General features: G+C 38.2%; 1 protein-coding gene and 1 pseudogene across 1 annotated transcript in view; both read left to right on the forward strand.

Annotated features, from left to right (window-relative positions):
• The window catches only part of gnaz (guanine nucleotide binding protein (G protein), alpha z polypeptide), a 33,064-nt gene extending 26,900 nt beyond the window's left edge, over positions 1–6,164 (forward strand). Inside the window, exon 3 of the mRNA XM_026173991.1 lies at positions 3,393–6,164. Coding sequence (XP_026029776.1) covers positions 3,393–3,737 — 345 coding nt within the window. The 3' untranslated portion in view covers positions 3,738–6,164. The remainder of the gene's footprint in view (positions 1–3,392) is intronic.
• A 7,992-nt stretch (positions 6,165–14,156) lies between these two features.
• LOC113027358 (sodium/glucose cotransporter 1-like) lies at positions 14,157–22,200 on the forward strand (annotated as a pseudogene).
• The last annotated feature ends 240 nt before the right edge of the window (positions 22,201–22,440 follow it).

The following is a 22,440-nucleotide window of genomic DNA, read 5'->3' on the forward strand; positions in this document are numbered from 1 at the left end:
TTCTGTTACAACAGATTTTCTTTTTTACTTTTGAGGCTGCTTCCTTCAGTGGTGCATTTATTATTGGATACTCTGTCAAACTGTTGCATTGATAGCGAAAATGACTGCCAGGGAGCCATTTAATGATTCTCAAAGTTAATGGTTTAGTGCATACTTTGATTTTCAGTTTTTCTTTAGCTTTCTACTACACTATTTAAATTATGCTCAAAAAAGCATATATTATTCTGGCTTTACAGTTCACTCTTTACTTGAACAGTCTGTAAAGATTACAGCTTTCACCAGACTAGCTTGCTTTCATTTCATCTGGCTAACTATCACCACTCAATCCACTTTATCACAGTTATTTCTCAACCTAATTTTTTCAACATGCAGGGGTGCCTCCAGGATTTTTAAAGTGGGGTGGCACAAGCTGTGCCAATAACCAGTAAAAGGAGGGTCATTGGAAATTTTTAAATTTTAAACCCAGGAAAGCAGAAATATGTGCACAGACCTGCTTCCTTAAACATGGATTAGAAGATGTTGCTACCTCCATAATAAGACAGCAGCTGCACTGAATCACACACAAGCAAGGTAAAGGTAACATAATCTAGTTAGAAAAATCAAAATATGTTACATTTTACTGAGTGCTAGAAGAGTTAGACTGGTTGGCAACTACCTACCAAGCAGCGGTTGGGGGTTGCTGTCAGTGGCTGAAATTGAAATTGATTGCCAAAATCCCAGTTGTAAAGACTTAGAGACCAGTCTGGTAGAGACCCCTGGTAACGACCAATCACATGTTTTTCTGTTGCTGAGTGGACGGTGGAAGTTGCCTGCTGTTGCTAAGTGAAAATAGTTGCACTATAGCACTGCATCGACAACGTCCTTCAAATTGCTTTGGTCTCTAGAAGATTGTAGCCATTGCCCATTGGAAGATGTTTAGTTGTGTTCAAACAATAGCCAGCTATTTGCTAAGCGGTGGTGATACTGTGAAACTTTGCCCTCAAAGTAAAATTAGCATATTTTGAAATGTGATGGTTTCGTGGTTTAGGCACGGCATTTACTATGGTCTGTGTTTCCAATCTGTGTCGCACTTTTCAAAATTTCATTACTGCTCCATGGTTAGTTACAGAGTGTGCAAAAATTTGGCATCTTCCGTACAAGCTACGGGTGACTGCGGTAATCTACTGGCGATGAAAGCAATCACAAAGAGGTTTTTAGTAGATTTCACCAAACAACAGCCAGCAATCCACATACCCACTAGCAAACAGTCACGGAGTGCTCATTTTTCCCTAGCGACAGTGGTTGCCAGGTGGCACTCAACTGGTCTGTGTGACTGAGGCCTTAGATGACGACAGGCAATGGACCAAGCCACTGTAAAGTATTGTATTCAGGTATTGTTTCCCATTCAGGATTCAACTAGTAGCTTGATATACTATTATTTAACATTACATAATTATCTATTTACAGTGCCTTGATGAAGACAGTTGTTGTGCACGGCACCTCTGTTAATAAGGCTTAAAAGGTGGCTGCCGGTCAGGAAGAGGCAGAATGTACAAGGAACCAGGACTGAAACTTCGGACTGTTTGTATCACAAATTCATTTTCAGTTTCACAGTCAATACACCCCTGGTGGCATTTCTGCTCTTTCAGTGAACTGCAAAACAATTAGCATAATCAAGGGTACTGTAGTTAAAATGAATAATCACTGGATGTACAAAAAATAAAACTAGCTAAAGTATAAACAATATATAGAGGTTAATTAGGGGGTAAATATCAAGCCTGAGGAAACTTTGGTGAAAGTGTATGGAGATTGTGATGTATATGTGCGTGAGTGTGCTTTTATTGCTTAAAACTAGCACTGAAATGAATAAAATAATTATAAGAAAACATAAAAAGTGCACTAACACAGTTTGTGCATGTGAATGCGGTCTTCTTGGCACACATTAACAGCTTTAAATGCATTTTTTGGAGCAGTATCTAAGGGATACCTGCAATACAAGTTTCTCATAACTGCAGTCTTTTCATCATTATCCAAAAATAATGCACTTACACCACTGAATTATGAGGGTTTACTTTGAATCTGGCAGCGATTTCCTAATCCTGTGCTATTTCCCTCAGTATCTCTTTTTTTTCATGCTGTGCAGATCTTGTGATTTGCTCAGAGCATCATGTTGTTTCTGTAACCTTTTAAACAGCAGCGTTTCATCTGACAACCTCCCAGTCACAAGCTACTGGCCACTCGCCACATGCCAGCAGATGCCATGAACAGATCAGCTTTCTCTTTCTTAGCTTTGCCTTATACAATCAACATCACATGAGCACAGCTGTAAGAAAGTGCATACATACTCATGTTCGCAGGCTTTTTGTTTTTTCTTAAGCACCCTAACCTGCATGTTTTTAAAGATTACTGCAACACGCTATCAAAAATGAGCTGCATAAAGTTTCAAAAAAACACATAACTGTGGTAGTCTCATTTCTCTCGCTAGTAGTCCTCTCTGCTCAACCCTTACTTTAACTTATGGCTAACGGATTTGTCTGCAGGATACAGCAGGCATCAGCGATTTCCATCAGAGAGTTGTGAAATCTATTTTTTTATCTCACTTTAGAGAAAATGAATGTGACATCTAATGTGGTCCTACGGCTAAATGTGATAATTGACCCACTTTTTGAAAAGCTCCAATGTTATTTATCAAAGTTTAAGGCTGAAGGTGAACTTTGTCATCAAGCCACAACAGTTATAGCATGCTAGGAAAAAAAAGTTTTCAGCATCCAAATGAACCATAACGGAAAAGAGGTAGGGACTGAGAGGGAGAAATCAGTGTTGTTCTTATTATCCTTCTGTAAGCTTTCCTAAGTCTCAGCTGCACAGTGTTTCTGTTATGACAAACTATATAAGGCCATAGAAGTGTGTTCCACATGAGCCACTCACATTTTCTTATATGTGAGCTACTCTTTAGGGAATAAGTTAGTTTGTTTGACTAAAGACTTGAACACGTTTTCCCTGACTGATCATTTCACTGTGTAGGACTTGGATTAAGCAAGCAGCGGAAGAAGAGATAATCAGCAGTTTTAGAGGAGAGCATAAGAGTTCAAACAAAGGTCTGCGGCTGTCTTAGTCTCAAGTCTGTGTTGACATAACAGAGAAGGCGTACCTTTGGCTAGTCTAGTAGATGTCTGTGACATGTGCTGGATGATTTCAGACTTAACATGTCCTCATTTACCTGAAATCTCGAGCTACCAGAATGAGTCCAGTTCGGTTAGTCTATGTTCTTAACTCTTCACAATGCGAAAATCTGGGCTGGTTTGAGTTGTTATTACAAACTAAATGCTACATTTTCTTTGTCATGAAGTCATTTTTCTCATGATCTAATCCCCCCCCCCCACTACTTTTCTTCCCTTTTCTCCTTCACACAGAGCCGTATGGCCGAGAGCTTGCGTCTGTTCGACTCCATCTGCAACAACAACTGGTTCACCAACACGTCGCTCATCCTCTTCCTCAACAAGAAGGACCTGTTGGCTGAGAAGATAAAACGCATTCCCCTGACAGTGTGCTTCCCCGATTACAAAGGTCAAAATACCTATGAGGAGGCAGCTGTCTATGTGCAACGGCAGTTCGAGGACCTCAACCGCAACAAGGAGACCAAGGAGATCTATTCGCACTTCACCTGTGCCACCGACACCAGCAACATCCAGTTCGTGTTTGATGCTGTCACGGACGTGATCATCCAGAACAATCTGAAATACATTGGGCTATGCTAGGACCTGACACGGGTGGGGTGGGGTGGTGGTAGGGGGTGAAAAGCGGGCTGCTGTTAGCCTGCCGCGAGGCTGGATAAACAAAGGCATGTTAGCCTGCCGGGCAGTTTATCTCTTTGAAGAGGGGGCAACAGAGGACTGGAAAGGAAATGAGTTAATAAGACAGTGAGGGATGGACAATACTGTAGATTCAAGTGTTTCAATGGAAACAACAGAGCTGAAGGTCCATGGTTGAGGTGGGATTTCTACCCTACATGTTTGCACTGAATATGAGTATGCAGAGACACCCAAACACATGCACACCAACACACATCCTTATAGTTTGCTCACACGTGCGATCTTCAGTCAGACACTGGTTTGACAAGGCAACACTGGAAAATTTTTAGAAAGCTGCCCCCAACTGCCTGTCAAACCTGAAACCTGAGTCAGTTAATGCTGCTTAATTGAAAATAATTTCTGCAGAATCAATGCTCTCTTTTGGCTTTTTACCCAAACAATAGTAAACGGCGAGGGCACCTGAGGAGACACAGATATAGAGACAGAGAGAGAGCCTGTATTTCTGGGGGAAAAAGAAGTCAGTAAACATGACGTCACAGGTTTTCTGCCGAAAAGAGGAAACTGCCACAGTCTAAAGTTGAAGTGAAACATGTTTTTTACGCACCATTTCTGTTCTTTCCTTATCAGCTGTCTGTTGTTGTTCTTTTCCTCTCTTTCTTTTATCTTTTTGCGCTTAAAAAAAAAGAAAAGAAAAAAAGAACATGTCTCTCAAACCAGCTTTTACAGCAGGTCCCTGACTTAAAACCAGGAGTATGTTACACTCGGAAGAGTCAAAAGTATTTTTCATTACCGTTTCCAGCAAGAGACAAAAAAAAAACAAAAAAACAGTGCCAAGATCAGTTTGTAAATAAATCTGGATCCCATCCTTTATGTTACTTTTTTTTTTCTTTTTTTGGTTTAGTTTTTATGGACGAAGACATTAAATCATGCATGATTTTGTTACTTTGGGATACTAATATATTTTCTTTGGGATTATGTTCCTCTTTTCCTAGGTTCTAAATAATATATTCCCAAAAATATATATTAAAGTCAAACACTGTGTACGATTGTACAGTTGTCAGAGAGGAATCTATTGAAAAGAGTTATATAAATATAATAATGATGATCAGAATTTTTATGGTGACAATGCTAACGGCGATGATGAATATACTGGTGATGAAGATAACCTCACTACAGAAGTTTGGGGGTGAAAGGGGAGACTGTAGAAGAACCTGAAAACAAAGAAGCAAACTTTCAAAGTTCAATCGTCCTTGCATTATCTAAATGGAAATTGTTAAACCAGTCAGTCAGTATGATGTGTAAATATACTGTAAGGTACACTCTTTGTTCAAACAACATGAAAAATAACGGTTGAGTTGGGATGCTGTGAGTGCGATAAAGAGAGAGTGAGAGACAGAGGAGGAAGATCCCACTCCACTCCTCCTCTTACCCTTTCTTTTTTTAGTTCAGAGAACAACTCAGCCAAGGGCTTGACTTTACAGGATGTCCACTTCAACAACAGACTAAAACGATGAAACAAACAAACAAAAAAAGACGTATAAAAGGACAATAACTATTAATAAAACAACTTATGCAAATTTTTATGGTGTAGTAAATGTGTTTTTGGGTGGTGATTGTGTCAACGGTGTTTTAAATGTGTTCGGGAGGGGAATGTTTATAGAGGACGGACTGCCGCAGGCCCTCCATATTCTTTCGTAATTATGCTGCATCGAGTGATTTTTTTGCAACTCGGAATAGAGCACCCTGTCTGAAACTTTGCTTCCATCTTCAGTGTCCAAACGATGACAAAAAAGTGTTTGTCCTCCTCGTACAATGTAGCCACTGGGCCAAGCAGAACTCGGACCTAAAGTATGCAATTAAATCACTGCAGAATGAACTTGGCCTACGTGTGATTGGGTGACGGTGCACAGCAGCACACAGACTTCATTCTAATTAGTGTATAAACTCCAGCATCACCAGGTGGGCTGATAGAGTCCACAAATACTTTTGGATTTTTGCACTTCTTAGTTTTTAGTCAAGTAGTCATTTCAAACTTCCCTACTCTAAAGGAAGAAGATATGCTATTAAAAAAATACTTTCACTGTATTCAAACCTATAATAGGATGATATGACCCTGTGGCCATCCTAGTACGCTCAAGTGGAACAAACTTTTTCGTGTTTGATTTAGCATTCAGTATGTCACACAGGGGACCAAGCGTTAAATAAAACTACTATTTTGCCTTTTACATCCTCCTCCTTTCATCATGATCTACATCCATGTGTGGGAAATGTCTTCAGGTCATGGGGATATTGTTTTGTGGACTGATTGAACCAACAGTGGGAATCTGTTTGAGGGATGAACATAAATAAAATTCATTTCTGAGAAGGCTGAAATTGTGCCTTATGACTGTCATGTGGTTGGAGTTGGTGCCAACTTTGAAAACTGAGAGAGAAGTCGCTGCAAAAAAAAAGAAGGTCAAAGTCCTGCATTTCTTTCATTAATTTGTTTATTAATTCAAATGAGACTGGAGTTTAAATAATTTATTTGTTTATTTATTTATTTTCCAAATAAAATTTGAAGTACAAACTGGTCGGCCTTATGCTGTCAGAGGGTAGCACTAAGCAGCTCATTGTGACACTGACAGAGGTTTTTAAAGAAAAATAACACAAAAAGTAGCAGTAAAATGTTTCAACACACTCAACAAACCTTTGGTGATGTGTACAGATCTGGGTTTTGTGGTCTAATAACTCTTAAGAAATTCGCTAGAAATGATCGCAGTTTAGCTTGCCAAAACTCATGACAGCTTAAAATTTCATTTTCTAAATACAGTAAAAATAAAAATGCACTCTTGTTGGCCAATCCCAGTAGTTTTAACAATTTTTGAAATACTCACAGCAGTCCATCTGGAAACCAGCAATGTTCAAATTAATATAAATCACCTTTCATCCTCATTCGATGCTCAATTTGACCTCCAGCAGGTCGTCTCGTCTACGTTTCTAAATGCATTGAGTTCAGAGTGATAGACCAAGAGTTTGTCACTGAATGCTTTGGTAAGTATGAAAATAATGTGAATCACATGCTGCCTTTGTAGCCAGAACAAAGTCCGATTTTGGACTGACCTGTCAGACAGCAGCCTCTATGATCAAAATAGCTGGCATATTTCATCCCTGCAGAAGAAACTGGAAGAAATGCTCAGGACTTCACCAATACATGTGACATGATAATTTTTTCAGTACATTGTGTATATACATTGTAAAAAGATGCAAAAATAATTATTCCCCAAGAAAATTAACAAAGAGTGATCTAGAGTAACAAAAATTAGGATGGTAACAGGGGTAAAATAAAGATGATGGAAGGTTCCCTAACTTTTCAATGGTCAGTGTTCCCAACATTTTGAGATATTTAAAAAAAAGAATATAAAATCTTGTGATCTGCTATATTTTAAACTTACCAAAATGAAAAAAATCTATCAGAATATTACAAGAAACTTTGTCACCTAGTAGTCTGTATGGGTCAGTGCGTTCTCATATGAATTCAGAGGTCAGGGTCAGGTTTTTGCTGTTTTACGTGATGGAAATACAGTACATGGAAACAGATTGATGGGCCTATAAAAAAATTACCGGCTTATAACAAAACCTCTGACTGTTTTTACTTTTAGATTGTGAAGCATTGCCCAAAAATCTAAGACTTAAACGGGGGCCAGAAACCTCCGGTTTGTCATCAGTATTGGGACATACAATAAATAATAAGGAAAAAGGACTGAAGCATTTCTAAAAATAAGAAGTAGTTCAAAAAACAACCACAGGCACAGAAAGAGACATTTTTGGCCATATGATGACAGCTCTGAAACAATAAATATCTGTAATTCCTGGCATGCTCCAGCCCTGTCTATTTGTAGGCCTCCTGAATCATTCAGACATTTTTCAAAGAAAGAGAAGGAAAACAAAGCCTTTCCCACTAACTGGTCTTGTCTGTTTCCATGTTGTTGACCAGAACCAGACCTCTATAAGTACACTTCCTCACGCCATTCCCACTAGGTATGTCTTGTGATTCTGTGTTTCCGCTTGTCCTCAGCTCAACTCTTTTAACTTACTTCAGCTGACTTTTCCCTGTGTCTCCGCACTGACCTCCACATTTATTCTTGCACTCTATTTCCCTCAGGGCGCTCTCTCCCTCTTTCCCTCTAAGCTTTCCTATCTGCTCCCACCTGCTTCTTGGCTGTAAACAGCCTTGTGAATCAAATGGACAAACCTCAAGCAGCTGTAGGAAAATTCCACAGGTCTGGCTTTCTTGGAAGAGTTTTAGTATTTCATCTCTGTCTTTCTTTGCCTGTATCTGGTGGCAAATCTGCCATTTACCACTTTAAATCCAGTCGATCCTCTCATCTCATCTCAGCACTGCTCAGCTTACTCCTCCCTCCTCTGTTTGCTTTGTAAAAAGAATGATGACAGCCAAGCCTCATCCTTCAAACTAACCTTTGGACACTGTCTCCTCCTCTGACCCCTGTAACACAAGCTTAACGCCCTAAATGAAGTTCTGAAAAACAGACTTAACTTCTGTCCTCTTGAAACGACCTCCTGCTTGCTGTCCCGGACCACTGCTGCTGATCTGCACTACTTCCTAATGAGTATTATCAACCGTCCCTGACATCTGGCTGTGAACCATCTGCCTTTGAGTCAGCTCTCTGAGCTAAAGTTACCCTCACAAAACATCTTCTGGACCCTGTGACATCAGCTGTCAAAAACAATAAGTTATTGCCAAATATTAAGTCATTTTTAAAATTTTAGCAATGCCATTTTACTGGATTTTAATGGGTGGATAATGCATACTTATCAGTGTATGGGTAGAGAGGTGAGCTCAATTTAAAAGCAAGATTTACATTCTGTTACATCATTTTGTGAAAGCCCAATAAAAGCTCAATCATAAATTACAGAGTAATAAATTTAGAACTTACATTTATTTATTTTTCCGGAAAATGAACGAGCAAGTGTGCAGGTCCTCTTCTTTGACGATCTACAGCACAATTCCAGGATCACTATAACTGCAAATATCCAGTAAGCAGCTACAATGCATGCTTATCATTTAGTAATTTATGAGCATGCTTTGTTTTATTAAATTATGCTAACAAGAAACAACATGTGGTTGATTGCATTGGCGTTAGTTATGCAAGCATTAGTCAAGAACTAGAACACAATTATGATAATTACAGTAATATAATAATATCTGATGATGGTAGATGTTAAAAACATAAATAAATCCAGAATTCAAAAAGTTTCTGCAATGCATCATGGTGGAGGCACAACTTTGTGTGCTGAGATTTAGGCTAAAAAACAAAACTCAAAGGATTACGAACTCAGCGGGCCGATATCATCAACCAGTATCAGCTGTCTATAAATGCTGATATTAATCTATCAGTATCGATATTTATTTATCGATATCATTCTATTAATGATAAGGGAAAAATGAAGAGATGATTGAAGAGATGATTGAAGAGATCACCATTCAGATGTTACGAGTGTGAGTTTGCATAGCTTGTCCACCAGAGGGCACTATGCAACTGCCCTGTTTGTAACAACCAGCTGATCCAAGCTGCGTGAACAAGTAAATAAATATCTACGCAAAATCAGTTTACATTTTGTGTCTGAAAGAAAACAAATATTCCTGATAAATTGATTATTAAATGTGCAAATATCAATCTGAAAAAACGTACATCAAGTTGGATGGTTATGCACCATCAATATCTATAAAGAAAAACTTGTAATTCTAATCTTTCTAATAGTGGTTCAAATGTTTCTATCATAAGAAAAACAATGTCCACCACAACAAGTCTTTATTATACTGGTATGAGAGGCAAAAGCAGAACTCTCTGTACTGAAAACAGGCCTTAACAGGTCTGAAGTGGTGGGGAAGGCCTTGGTCAAGTCCATATCACAGTGCCTGTGGGCATCAGATAAAGTATGCCAACATTCCTCTGCTGAAGCAGAGGGTATAAAATAATATTTCACTCAGCTGCAGTTTGGCTGTGATTGCACAACGCCAGGCAATATAGACTGAATCACAAAAAAGGCTGAGGGTTAGGGCCCAGTCCTACTAGTCTTAAATTTGAAGCTTAAATCCATTCCGGTAAATGGTTTCCATATTTAACTTTGTACCAAGCCTTTAGTTATGTTCACAGTATGGGCAATAAAGTTACAAAATTGCCAAACACTGGCAGCTACATTGTCACTGAGTTGCAGTTAAACTGTTGCGCAAAATGCAGGATTGCATTTGTGAACTTTCACTTCCTATTCAGTTAATGTTGCAACAGTAAATCACCAAAACACTTGTTTCACAGGGTTCCTCAGTCTCAGTGACTGAACGAGCAAAAACCTCTGACAAAAAACAAACAAAACAAAAAAAAGTCTGACAGTAAATTCACCACCACCAATCCAATGAAACCACAAAACTAACACCAGCACCGCCAACCCACAGCAACCCTCGTCGGCTTCCTGCTTCCAATGCGTGTCCCTGCAGCAGTGCCAACTGATGAGGTGTCAGAAATTGTCAGACTGACAGATATAGAGACAGTCACACTAACACAAGGCCAGCAGGAACTGATCAGTGAAATAGTGATGCACAGTAGCTGCTTTGCCATTTGTCTTATTCTGCAATGAATCACTTCCTCCTTTTTTTACTATTTTGGTTCCAGGAAAGCACATACAGGACGAAGTAGCTCCTGTGTTTAGCTTTGGTCAAGTGTGATAGTCTAATGCTGTTAGCCAGTTAAAAATACTTTTTTCCGTCTTTTGTGTGCGTGTGTCTGTGTGTCTGTGTGTGTCTGTGTGTGTGTGTGGGGGGGGGGGGGGGGGGGGATTTGTCTGCCAAACTCTATGAAAAGCTCTTCTCCGCACTGTGCTTTTATGAACTGCACGCTCTTTATTTCTGTAACACTTCTCCAGCTCTGTGGAGAGACAACACTCTGTCTGTTCACATTTTCTATGCTGGCCTCGGTTAATTGCCATAATGTGCTCCTAGTCTGTTGCAATTACTTTTCCCCCCTAAAACATTTAAATGCTTGGGTGTGGGCAAAATGGCCTGCAGGCATTATTAAGGTGTCAGAAAACATACTAACGCCACAATCATTTGCTGTACTGTTGACAAACTTATTTTTGACTGGGAGGTTCTGTTTATGAATGAACAGTATGTCTGTTTTGCATTGACCTTGTGACCTTGATTTGTTGATTGCTCTGCACTAAATAATTTTCATCGTTAGTTGAAAATTGACATCTGTCTATTATTGCAATATAGCCTGTATATAAAAGATAACCACTATAACATCATGCATTGGTCAATGAAGTCCTGTCTTTCAACTGTAACTTGGTGTTATGCAACTTAACAGTGGTGGATCTGACAGTAGGACCCTTATGCCAGTCCTTTATCTTCCATTTTGAATCTAATGAAGGCTACAATTATGTTGTGTTAAATAAAACATGAAATTAGCAATTGAGACTATAAACACAGTAAACTGGGCAGTTTCCCCACAGATCTCAAAACAGCTTCTTTTTGCAACCAGAGGAGTTACTCTAAAGAAATCAGACTGGCTTTCGATTGGCCAACTTATCTGTGCGATTAGGGTTACATCGCCACCTGCTGCTTCGGCATGCTGTGGACATTAATATTTTCATGTGGACAGTAGAAAACTCCTCATTTTCATGCACTCAGAATAACCCTTTTAACACAATACAGCGACAGAACAGGTGCGAAAGTGAGAGAAACTGAAGCATGCGAAGGCTTGCACTGAGATGTGGTGAAAAGAAGCATAGAAACAGATGCAGGTAATGTGTGTTTTAATTGAACAATAATACTGTAGATGCTATTAGTTGTAACCATAGCTGTTCCATCACATTTATCTCTCCCTAACTCACTTCCATTTCTGAGCTTTCTCTAAAACTTATTCAACTTTCATTGTGTTTTCCCCCCACTTTTATGTTTTATTCAGTTTGTGTTTTGCGTGCTTTTTCAGCATTTTTCTATTATTTTTTCACGGGTTCAGTACAATTAACTGATTTGCTATGGATTTGGATTCTTTCAGATTGACAGTGTGATGGATTTTGAAGGATACACTTTTGACAAGTTGAAGTAACACTCCTTATTTTCTTCCTGAACCTGGTCCACAGAGTAAAAAATCTTCTTGAAAAAGTAGCTAATTTATGATCGATACTTGCTGAAAATCCTGTTTGTAATCCACATCAAGATTGCAGCTGCAACCATATTCCAGTTCATTTTCTTTTTATCTCCCTTTCCATGGTGACCCTGCATTTTATAACCCCACTTAAGGACCAGAATCATTTCCAGCCTCTCTGAGACCTTTCATTGTCATCTGTTCCATTACTTCACAAAGATCACAAAGATGCGAGTTCAGAGAAGCAATCCACCTATAATTAACAGGCTTACAGGTTTTCCAAATTCTGGGCAGTCTGCCCTCCAGTCTAAAAATGCCTCAGATGCCTTATCACTAACATCATCTGACCTAACCTTTTGGATGATTTTCGCTTTGATTTTTCCATCCTTCCATCCATTCATCTAAAAAAAAAAAAAAAGCACTTTTCCGTGAGATTTGCTTATGTCTGATAGCTTTTTAACAATCACTTAGTTTCTGTTTTGTTTTGTTTTGTTTTACAGCCAGGTTGATTCCACGTGCATGCTGCCCTATGTCACTTACGTCATTTTCTTTGCTGAGAAGATAAATTTATCCAAAGGTAGACAATACAGAGTAGTCCAACAATAGTTCACAATCTGAACCCCTTATCCTGCTCAGGATTACTTCCCTAGCACATCACATTCAGGAAAATGTGAGGCAACTGCATCCACCAGGACATTTGGTGCTGATAAAAGCATTTGTCTTTATTCAAAGTCCATGTAATATAGGCCAAAAGCATCTAATCACAGAAACACTTTGTCCATGTAATAATTATTAAATGCCACTATATGGGCTACTACAGGGTCATAAATGATACTTACTCTGTCTCTGACGTATGAAAAACTGATACTAGCCAAGCCGCTGTCCTAACAGCACCTCTCCTGACAGCTATTTTAAAAACATAATGTAAAACATTCACCTTCTCAAAATTGTACATTTGCAGCGTCTATGTAGAAATAACAACCCCAGAAGTTCTGTGTCCATGAGGCCCAGGCTGTTTTGATGGACAAAAGGAGCCTACATAATATAAGACAGGTGATTTTAATTTGTGGCAAATAATATCTTACCAAATCATCCAAATAACTTATCTGGAAACTTATCCTGGAAATCCAAATGCATGTTAACAACAACAACTTGGTTACAGTATTAGTTTAACATGTGCTTACTTTTTAACTTTGATAACAAAATGTTTACGCACATAAAAATATTTATCTTGGACTTGATAAGTCTGAACATAGTAGCTTATCTGGCATCACACACCCCGGTCATTACTAAAGGAGAGCTGAGCATAAATTAAGAACACGTACACTAAGTATAAAAGTAAATTATCTCCTGGAACGGGATCAGAAGATGACGGTGACAAGAAGGTTTGAGTGTTTTATGCCTACAAGTAAATCTAAAAACAACCATATCATAGCTGTTTTAGGAACCGTGGAAATAGTTCTCAAAGTGGGTGATTTTTTTTTCCCCCACAGAAAAAAGAGAAGAAAATAAACCAGTCGGACCATAAAAGCAGGAGACTAAAGCTCAAAGAGTTCAGAAAAGCATCACTGTAATTGGTTTAAGGTAGTTGGCAGAATGAATGAACGGACCTCTGGGGCTGGCTTTACAAAGATAGATTAGACTGGTCTGTATGGTTAGATAAAGTCTCACATTTCCACAATGGAAGTCAGACCATTTAACAAAAACAACAATGGACTAATTTTCAGCCACAGAAACATCTTAACCCCAGACTAACTAACTCTATTATAATAATCTAATATAATAATATACCAACTATTTGTACCCAAATAAAAAAGAAAAGGGAAAACTGCTGATATGCAAGTGGTCTGTAGTTTCCTTGTATGCTGTATTATAAATTATATTAGTGAAATTCAATTCAACCTTTCAATTTAATTTTATTTATTTGGCACCAAATCACAACAACAGTCACCTTATATTATAAGCTAGAGAAACTAAAACAATAAAGAGAAAACCCCAACAATTAAACAAGAATCTATGAGCAAGTGATTTTGGTGACAGTGTGAAAGAAAAAATCCCTTTTAACAGGAAGAAACCTCCGGCAGAACAAGGCTGAGGGAGGGCCAGACATCTGCTGTGATCGATTGGGTGATGGGAGGACAACAGGACAAGAGACACACTGTGTAAGAAAGCAAGAGATACATAATAACTAGTGATTAAATCCAGATAGGTGTTTCAACGTATAATGGGTGAAAAAAAGGTGAGTAAAGAAGAAACTGAGTGCATCATGAGAAGCCCCCCAGCATCCTGGACCTATTACAGTATAACCAAGGGAGGATTCAGGGTCACCTGACCCTGCCCTAACTATATGCTTTATCAAACATGAAAGTTTTAAATCTAATCTTAAAAGTAGAGAGGGTGTCTGTCTCTTGAATGCAAATTAGGATCTGATCCAAATTAGCTTGTGTTTTATTTTTCCATTGATTAATATCAACCTGTCCACTGTTTATTCCCTAGACCAGAGGTGGCAGCTCATATATATCTTCAACGCTATATGTTTTATGGTCCTCCTCTTAATTTACCCATAATTCACTGCACTATTGTCCTGCTTAAGATAGTCAGAGTCTAAAGTTCTTTGTGCAATGGATGAATTTAGTCACCTACAGTGTATGTGAACTATGACTGCTTTATCAAAGCCATAGTCAAAATCTGTTCCCTGAAACTTCTGTGTACTCCTCTCATAGGCTCTGTATGTAATGAAGGTTTTACTTTGTTTTTTTAGCTGCTGCCATGTCTAATGTTGGTGCTGTTTCAAATTTCAGCAAAACTTTTGCTAATGCCACTATCTCAACGTTTATCTTTCAAAGGCAGAAAGAAAATTGTATCCCAGATGTGATTATTTGAGATCTCAAGACATCTATATGTCACCTTCAGACTCCAGAAGTTATCCTGTCCTTTTCTTAGGTAACAGTAATGTAAAAATTGCTCAGTACAGGTGAAGGTTATGCTTTCAAAAGTAGAAATACTTTCTTTGTATATAACTATTGGATGTGGCTGATACAATACTACATATGGTATAACATTACTAAATCTGCTTCATCTACTTAAGAGCAGTAAAGGTGTTCTATCACATAAACTCACTTAAATCTTTTTGTCTTTTTTTTTTAAAACTATTTGGCTCTTTGGGATTTAAACAGACATAAAATTACTCATGTCTGAGAAAGATTATGAAGAACCTCGCGAACCTGAATGGATAAGTGTTTAAGAAAATGAATAGGAAGAAGTTAAACAATGTGGCCCCAGCTAAAGGAGATACATTTCCACAAATTGGATACATTTCCACAGCAAACTGTAGTAAGAAACAACAGAAACTGGAAAAGTATAGATCTTGAATGAATGCCGTTGATGTCCAGCTAAGAAACGCCTCTGAACTACCTGTTAAATATAAAGTAGTAGACAATATTATCTCCATTTTTGGCTTCCAGAGTTCTTTCAGTTATTTCTCTTGTTCAGTGACGCACCACTTTTGCAGAGTTATGCTACTATGCCACCTTGTGGATAATATAATATAACATATCTAGTCTGTCTGTCACAGAGTGAACACAGAGGGGCATACAACCATTCACACCTAATTTAGAATTACCAGCTAACTTAACACGCATGTCTTTAGACTGTCAGGGGAACCCAGAGTGTCACGGATAAATACAACAAAATAAAACTAGTACTGGTACCGAAAAAAAGAAAATTTATTCATAACACAGGTGAAAAGACCCAGGGAAACCAAGTAAACGATAAAACGATAGCAAAATAACGCTGAAAACCGATAAAAACCCTGAAAACCATACATTTCACACCCGAGCCTCAACTCTCGCGGCCCGGTACCAAACGACTCACGGACCGGTACCGGTCCGAGGCCCGGGGGTTGGGGACTGCTGACTTAGATCACCTGGCTTCCCCTTTCTGATGCTCGAATTGATCTTCTGTATTTTTCTTGACCATGTCTACCTTAATGGACTGAGTTGCTGGATGTGAATGGCTGATTGGATATTTGCTTTAATGAGCAGCTGACCAGGTGTACCTAAGAAAGCATCCAGTGAGTGTATATTGCAGTTTGATGCCTTTAAAAATATTTTTTCACATCATCAAAACTAAGTAGTAATTCTATTTTCTTTTCTCTTTTCTAAAACTAACTATTATAGGCAGCTTTAAGGCATATTATTTATTTATTTGTTACATATTATTAAGGCAGTGTCTCACAGTAATGCTTGTATTTTGTCAGTTCTTTTGTGTTGGCATACGTCTTCTTCAGGATTATATTTCTCCCATTTTCCTAATAATAGGAGATAAGGTAAAGATCAGTTAGAGACAGTATCTGTAAATAATGTGAGATTTGTACAGCCACAATGTTTACACCATATGAGAATTAACCAGCTTTCACAACTTCTAGGCACACAGCACTGAACACCATGGGTGTCCCATTGGGATCATCACTTATTTGGAAACATTTCTATTGTTGTTTGGGCTACACTCAGAGTAGCGCATATTTGGAGCTTATTTTTTTCATATTTGGATTTTCAATTTTCTTGTGTTTCCATCAGTTGCATGGTTTTTCTCAGCCTGATATTTTTATTAAAGTTTTTGCATCGACTTTTACAAAAGACAAATTGAACAATATGCCGTTTTCTTTTTAAAGAACATAAAGCAATATAAGACATACACTCCCACCTCATAATTATAGCAGTACCAGTGGGTGTACAAACAGAAAAAGGAAAAAATCCAATCTAATAATACTAGTAACAAACCCTAGGGTACAAGACAACAGTTCCTGAGTGTACAAGGGAGATGTGGAGAGTATCCAAAACCCCCACCTCCACACAGACACATAAAAACCAAAACACACAAAAAACAAAAACAAAAAAAAAACCCCACACATGATAAATGGTCAACTTAGTTATAGGGATAAATCAATTCTGTTAGAGAAAAGAAATATGTATAAAGTAGTTAAATAAATACCATCATAGAACGCAGGCACAATAGAATCCATATACTTAAACTTAGGCCTCTTACTTGAACATAAGATAAGAAAAAATAAAATATGATAGAGTCTGAGCTGGCTAATGCATGGTTTTTCTTAGGTTGCAGCCCACTTTGTTCTCAGAGTCACCACACAATAGGGCTCTCTGCAGACACCAGCGACAGAGAGATATGCTCATAAGGCATCACATCTGCATTGAGCGCTGGAGATCACAGTTTATTTACCCAAGACTATTTTTTCACACTAGACTCACCCTCCCACAAATGATTGCTTTTTGGCACTATTCAGTAGTGTCTGTTTGTAGTCTTGCAGCACACTGATAGGATCATCTTTTGTGCTTAAAATACCAAGATGTCCCTGCCACGTTATAGATTGAGTCTTGGTGAACAGAAGCCGAGAGACATAAAACTACAAAGAAAACATTACCCCATCTGGAGACTTTTGATGGTTGAAGTCTCTGCTTGTGTTTTAAAATCAGGACCAAATTCAGCGCATGCAACTGAGCCTTAATCCCCAAAGAGCATGGCCTCATTCCAGTGATTGATTCTCATTCAAATGAATATTGATTGTCCTCATTCAGAGAGTTCAAGCAGCCATTTGTAACAGTAACAGTCTGATATCTCCTCCTCTATTCCTCTTCCTCTCGCTGTCCTGGCTGTATTCAGTATCAGTAGGATGCTGTGGTGTAATAGTTACAAAAGCCTACAGACAAGGTTCAAGGTAAATAATAGTTTTTTTTATCAGAGCTCATAAATATAATCGGTATCATAACCATATAGTATTATAATCATTGTCATCATGCCAGCCTTACCAGGCCATTACTGCCAGAGCTGTCCAGGGTACTCTAGTGTTTAGCTCATCATTACCTAACACCCTAATCTAATAGATAGACAGAGCAACCTTTTTCTCTAAAGCTCACTCTGCAGGGCACAATCCCTCACGTACTGCTGAAGCTTTAAGGCACACGGTGGTCTCTCTTAATTTGATGCTAGCAAACATCTCAGCTCCTGTTACTCTGACAAACTGCAGCCTGCATGGCAGACAGATTGTCCTAAATACAGGTGTTACTTTCTTAAGTTTGGCAACATTTGATTTTTGCGTCATCGTTGACCACAAGTTTGGTGATTTTTATTCCATTTTCAAAGTGATGTGTCTCTGTTTACATTCCTTGTGTTGTGCTAAATCAGTTATTGCCTAATTGAGCCAGCAGTCTCTGATGTATATAATAAAGAAACCTATGGAGCAACAAAGTGTATTTGTTTTTTTTGTACACCTATCTTGGCTTTAAAATACAAATATACCTGAGATACCCAATAACAGTCATTAGTTACTTCTTTTCCCTATTCGCACTTTGCTCCTCTCAGATGGTTAATGCATATCACTCTTCAATTAGTTTCGTTTTTGCATGCTGCAGTCTGGTGTTGGTTCTCATGCTGACAAAGAAATGTTTGCTTATCATAACAGGAAATTGTCATGCTCTGTGGTGACCACTGGGTTGTGCAGCGTTCCATCTGTACCATGTAATTTTTGCTGGCAGTCTTTAAGTGTACCACATGCACCTGTTTCCTGTCATTCTGTATTTGTAGTGGTTGTACAAATGTACCTAACACAGTGCCCCTTCAACCATGTCGTCACGCCCTCATCTTGTTGAATTCAGTTGGGAAAATCCAAAGTTAGCTGCGAAGATTAGACCAGGTCAGCTGATCATAGCCTGTATGCAAATAAAATATAACAAGTCATTATGTGACTACTTTCTAATTAAATATTTTCCTCACACTGCACCGGTACACCCGATCTTAGGTTGGGTTCCCCCACCTCCCAAATCCCACTTTAACTACTGACCCCTTTTTCCCCTAAATTTTTTTTTATCAGATCATAAATATGAGTAAAAATTGGGCAATGTATGTGTTTTAACAAAAATTAAACATTTTTAGTTTGACAAATTTCCTTAATATATATTATATATATAATATATTCTAAAATTGAGGCGTGAACCCAATAAAATATGGAATAACAAGTTTGCTTGTTTGTTTTTTCAGAGAAAATAAACAAATTATAGTTTGGTGCTATTTTGCAGATATTTATTCCACTTAAATTCAGCTTTGATCCTCTGTTGTTGTTAATGATTGATTAAAAGAAACTGTGGTGTGTGGGGCGTGAACCTTTTCCAGTTTCTCAAGTTTGAGAAGCAATGCTCTAATGGTTTCTCCTTTGCTCGCTCCTCGTGGAGCTGGCAGTAAAAGAATACTATAACCTTGGACATAGATCTCACCATAATGATGATAGATAAAGTGCCAAACAGAAATTTACTGGTTGGAAGGAGTACAGAAGCACTCGAACAAGTAAGTGTGAGACGTATGTTAGTGCAAGAAATCCTGTGCAGGCTACAATATGTGCCTTCAGAGGTGGTAAGCAGAAGAGTCTAAAAAGAGTAAAGTATTTGCCGCAGCAACACTTTTAGGAACAACTAATACAGTTTTTGCCCTATCCAAGCTTTTTGAGCCAATTCAAATGAAAAATTACCTTTTTTTTTAAATGTTACAATTTCTCACTTACAACATTTGATTGCAATAAAATAAAGTTTCTGTTTTTATCTCCATTTTATTTTTTAAATTCAGTTGAAAACATCATCCTTGAATAAAGTAATCACTGGTTTAAGCTTCAACTTAAACTGTTTATATATTTGGTTGGTTATTGTTCAGTTCCTTAGGAGTTAGTTCATTTGCGTTATAATTACAGAGGATTATAATTAGCACATTTAAAGTTTCTGAAGATGCCAACAACCACTGCTAATTTGCCTGTGTATATAAAAAGCATAGCTACATTAAATCCCCACTGCTTCTTTAAGGAAATGAGTGTAGCTCTGCTGAGTAAACATTTGCTTTCTATATGGCTGTATTTATTGCTTTAAAAACAATAAAACCTCTGCTGAACAAATGGCAACTACAATAATGACTTTATTGTGCTGATGTCATGAAAGATTTTGATGAATCATGCAACAGTGTAATGCAGGAGGCCACACCTACATCGCTATCAATTACAGCACCATTTGAAAGTTTCAAGCATCACAGGTGGGAGCAGAGCCTTGAACACTAATCTATGGTTTGTCAATCCGGTGGCAGTTCCTCATCTGTACGAGCTTAGAGCCATCTGGTTTAGAAAATTGTTACTGCAGAGACACCTATTGGCTGCTGACAGTATTAGCTTCTTTATTTAGCTCACTATAGTTTTAATGCAGATTTACAATATACATTCATCCATTTACTTTGTGAAAATAATATATATATATATATATATAAAAAGTAAAAGCTGTGATTTATTGATGTACAGAATTCAATTTGAGGTATTTGGTGGTGATAAGGATCGGGGCATTACCCTGTAGACACGGGTGGTGGAGATGAAGATGAAGGCTTGAACTGGGTTGCACAAAGGCAACTGCAAGGAAAAATGACAGATGAGCGGTGAGATTTAAAGTATGGAGTGAAGGCTGATTGGCCTGAAGAAGGCAAGCAGAAAGCTGATTGGGCTAGACCTGTGGTGTCACAATCAGCTTGAGAGTGTGGGAAAGTGGAAATGATGTAAAGCTTAGATTAGCCAGAAGCATAAGCTTCATGTAAAACTGAGGTTATTGTAATCACCTCTAAACATTGACTTAATACTTACATTGGTATGACATATACGTATGTATGTACAAATATGTAGGGACTGCTTTCTTGCATTTGCCCAATATAAAATTAGAAAAATCCTATATTAGAGTGATGCTAAAAACTCTCCTCATCCCCAGCTGATCCAGGCAGACGGCTGCCCCTTCCTGAGCCTGGTTCTGCCATCGGTTTCTTCCTGTTAAAAGAGGGTTTTTCCTTACCACTGTCATCAAGTGCTTGCTAAGAGGGCTGGCCATTTGCCAACAAACGATTGTTGGTGTTTTCTCTGTATTATTGTAAGGTCTTTACTTTATAATATAATTCTCAAATTTAATGGACTTGAATTACTTCTTGTATGTTTGTGTTTTTCAGGCTCTTGTTGTGGTTGTAATTCTGTAATGGATCTTTGTGCCCATCTACATTAAAGCTGGGGTAAACAGAACTCTAAGGCTGCATATTGACCTGAAAGATCCTCAAAATCTATTCATTTCCACTACCCAAATGACATAAATGACTACTATGTCTGACAACACTTTGAGTAATGACAAATATCTCATGCTTTGTGGATGTATTTAAATCATCACCTGAATACCTGAATACTTCAGAAGAGGTTTGGAGGACAGTGCATTCGCATTTATCTCTCTGTTCTCTCCCTTGTCTTGTATATCTTCACCAGAATTTCAGTAAGTGCCTCCAAAAGCAGCAGAAAATATTTATATTATACCTGTTTTCGATGGTCCTAAATGAAATCCTACACTTTTTTTCTCCCAATACAGGCAGATATTTTTTCTGGTACAACCTTTGTCCAACAGGCCCTTGGGCCTTGGTTTTTCACTTCTAGCAGTTACTGCACTATATACTGTCAAAGGTTTGTACACAGGAAAAATTTCCTTCCTTTTCTATGGAACTCACAGATATTTTCCTAGAAAACTACAGTGTTATCGTACTTGAGAAGACTATGCCCAGTCATGGTACGATAATACTTGTTATCATACCATGACTGGACATAAAGTCTTCACAAGGCCATGTGACTACACATGGAGATTTAGAAACACATCACACACACACACACACACACACACACACACACACACACACACACACACACACACACACACACACACACACACACACACACACACACACACACACACAAATTCTCTGGCTTTCTTCATTGCTGGTTTAAATGTGCTGACTTGTTGTAGTCAATTGCCCGTGGACTATGATAACCATGAATTGGCCTACAATATGTGTGTTTCCAATAAATAAATAATACATTTTATCCAAGGTGGACTGATCTACACAGACACTTTACAGACCATCATCGTGGTTATTGGATCATTCATTTTCATGGGCTTTGGTAATATTTTACTTACAATTTATTTGTTGGACAGTTTAAAAAAAGGTGGGTGGTGGAGATTCTCCTCAGCTTTCCATGAAGTGAAGGGCAACGAAAACTTCAAGAGACTCTAGATGCAAGCTGTCCCTCAATCAAGGGTAACATCAGTGCAAACTGCTATGAGCCCCTGCCAGACTCCTTCCATATCTTCAGGGATCCAGTTACAGGAGACCTCCCATTGCCTGGCATGGTGATCGGACTCATTATTTAGGCTACCTGGTACTGGTGTACTGATCAGGTAAGTAAAGAAATAAACAGAAACACTGGGCAGCTCAGGTGCAGTTTTTAGCAATCATTTACAGTTAGTCTGTCGTCATAACCAGAGACTCAAACAACTGATTTACAGATTAACTCATTAACATATACACATTAATGCCCCTTCATATTGCTTTTTGAAGCATACTCAACAAGCAGTCTACAATGGGAGGATAACTATGCTTTTAGTTTAGTT

This window comes from Astatotilapia calliptera, chromosome 7 (genome assembly GCF_900246225.1).
Source record: "Astatotilapia calliptera chromosome 7, fAstCal1.2, whole genome shotgun sequence".
In the NCBI taxonomy this organism is placed as follows: Eukaryota; Metazoa; Chordata; class Actinopteri; order Cichliformes; family Cichlidae; genus Astatotilapia; species Astatotilapia calliptera.